The 2,022-nt window shown below is 39.4% G+C and overlaps 1 protein-coding gene across 1 annotated transcript; it reads right to left on the bottom strand.

Annotated features, from left to right (window-relative positions):
* Positions 1-503: 503 nt before the first annotated feature.
* On the bottom strand, positions 504-1,607 carry LOC116002642 (abscisic acid receptor PYR1). Its single transcript, XM_031242809.1, has one exon. The coding sequence runs from the start codon at positions 1,481-1,483 to the stop codon at positions 833-835; it is 651 nt and encodes a 216-aa protein (XP_031098669.1). The 5' UTR covers positions 1,484-1,607; the 3' UTR covers positions 504-832.
* Between the last annotated feature and the right edge of the window lie 415 nt (positions 1,608-2,022).

The raw sequence follows: 2,022 nt of genomic DNA, 5'->3' as shown, positions 1-2,022 counted from the left end.
TATCTATAGTACTCCATAGTTGTTATTGCTTAATATGTTAAAAACAAAATTATCCCACTAAAATTCGAAGGATTATACATAGTAACTCTTCCATATCACCTTTCACCAATAAATCTGAAATGCTCATTTTGTGTGCAGCTTTGGATTTTATTAAGTCTTTTTAATAATATAAATGTAGTACCACTTGAAATTGAACACAAAAATACAAAACAATCAAGGTTTAAAACAAGTTAGATAACAAAATTCCAAATTTATGGAAAATTTAAATGAACATTTTCGTTTATGTACAAAAATATGGTACCATGAAAATGGTTATTCCTTCACATTCAAATATCACCGCTCCTTCTATGAAACAAAGGATTTTCAAGGCGTTAACCCGACAACATTTTTAAAAAAAACCATAAAAGAAAAATTAAAATAAAAAACAAATATTTCAAAAAAAAAAAGAGTTAATTCTAATTTTAGTTTTAGATTTATAGATGACAGTCCGTTTTTAAATTTGTTTCTCAAAATATTTATTTTTGATCTTAATATTATTATATAGCATGACCAGTTTTTTGTCATTCATCAACAAAACCATTTAAATTAAGAAATTTTTCTAAAATAAAAATATAGCAGGTTAGTGTTAAAAAAAAATCAAAATGTCATGTATTTAGTGACATTTCAATAGTTTATTGATGGATAACAAGAAACCGTAATGCCAAAATAATACTAAAACTAAAAATAATATTCTGAAAAAGGACTAAAAATGAACTGTCATCTATAAGTCTGGGTTAAAAATAGAATTATTAAAAAAAAAAAAAAACTTTTTTCACATATATTCACCGTACCCTCAATGATGACTTGTGTCGCCGGCGGCGGCGGCGGTGCCGCCCCCGCCACCTTCCCCTCGCGCCATGGCTTCGGTGATGCAGGCCAGCTTCTGGAGGTTCAACCTGACGACGGTGTCGGCGAAGAGCTTGGTGTCCTCCTCCGTATTTCCCTCGGGCACGTCCACCACGTAGGACTCCAAGACGACGGTGGTCGGGTGGCGGGGACTAGAGCTCAGCCCATGCACGGAAGTGACGGAGCGATAGTTCCGGAGGCGGTGCTCGCCGCCGATGATGCTGAACCCCGTCACGCGGCGGTCCTCGTCGAGGACGTCGAGGCGCTCGGTGCTGGTGGCGGCCGGGAGGCCGGAGATGACGTTGACGTCACGCGTGTCGCCCACGGCCATCCGGAACCCCTCCCCGACGCTGCAGCTCTTGATGAAGTGCTTGTACGTCTGCGGGCGGTCGAAGCGGCGGACGACGGACCAGACGGTGTCGGGCGGCGCGTGGACGCGCTGTGCGAGTAGGGAAGAGCATTTGCCCGAGTTGACCCGGTACGAGTGGAACTGGGTGATCCATGGCTTCAGCTCCTCGAATTCTTCCGGACCCAAACCGGGTGGAACCGTCAAATGATGGGTCGAGGAGGACCCGTATTGGTTCGGGTTACTGCTCATAGAGCGCTCTGATTATTTCTCCAACACAAACAAAACTTGAGGAGATCGGAGCTTAGCGGAAACTGGGATAGGAAAGCAGACTTATTATGGAAGAGGGATTTTGAAGGAAGACAAGGGTAGTTTTGGAAGTTTAAATATTTCTCTCACTTACACATGACGTTTTAATTTCGTAAGTGTGTTTGGCTGGATTCATTGATGCCCAAAATAATATAATACTCCGTATTTTCCAAAAGTAAAACTTTTGTTGTATATTTTGATTTTATTAGTGAAATAAAAAAAATGATATTCTTACATGGTTGAAGTTTTTTAATCAAAATTTTCTTCGCAATCTAACGTGGTAATAAATTTTTTATTCATTTTTCGTCAGACCATGAGATATATCTCAAGTAAACCCTAACTACTAGATTGACCTAATTAAGGGACAAAGTTGTATACAGAGATTTTTTACTCTAGAACTCGCTTAAAGGATGACTACATGACCACTCATGCCAATAAGTAGGTTAAATTATTTATTGATTATTAGTCACCATGAACTCACC

This window comes from Ipomoea triloba, chromosome 13, assembly GCF_003576645.1.
Source record: "Ipomoea triloba cultivar NCNSP0323 chromosome 13, ASM357664v1".
In the NCBI taxonomy this organism is placed as follows: domain Eukaryota; kingdom Viridiplantae; phylum Streptophyta; class Magnoliopsida; order Solanales; family Convolvulaceae; genus Ipomoea; species Ipomoea triloba.
Note: the sequence above shows the minus strand (reverse complement) of the source record. Positions and strands in the feature narration are given on the sequence as shown.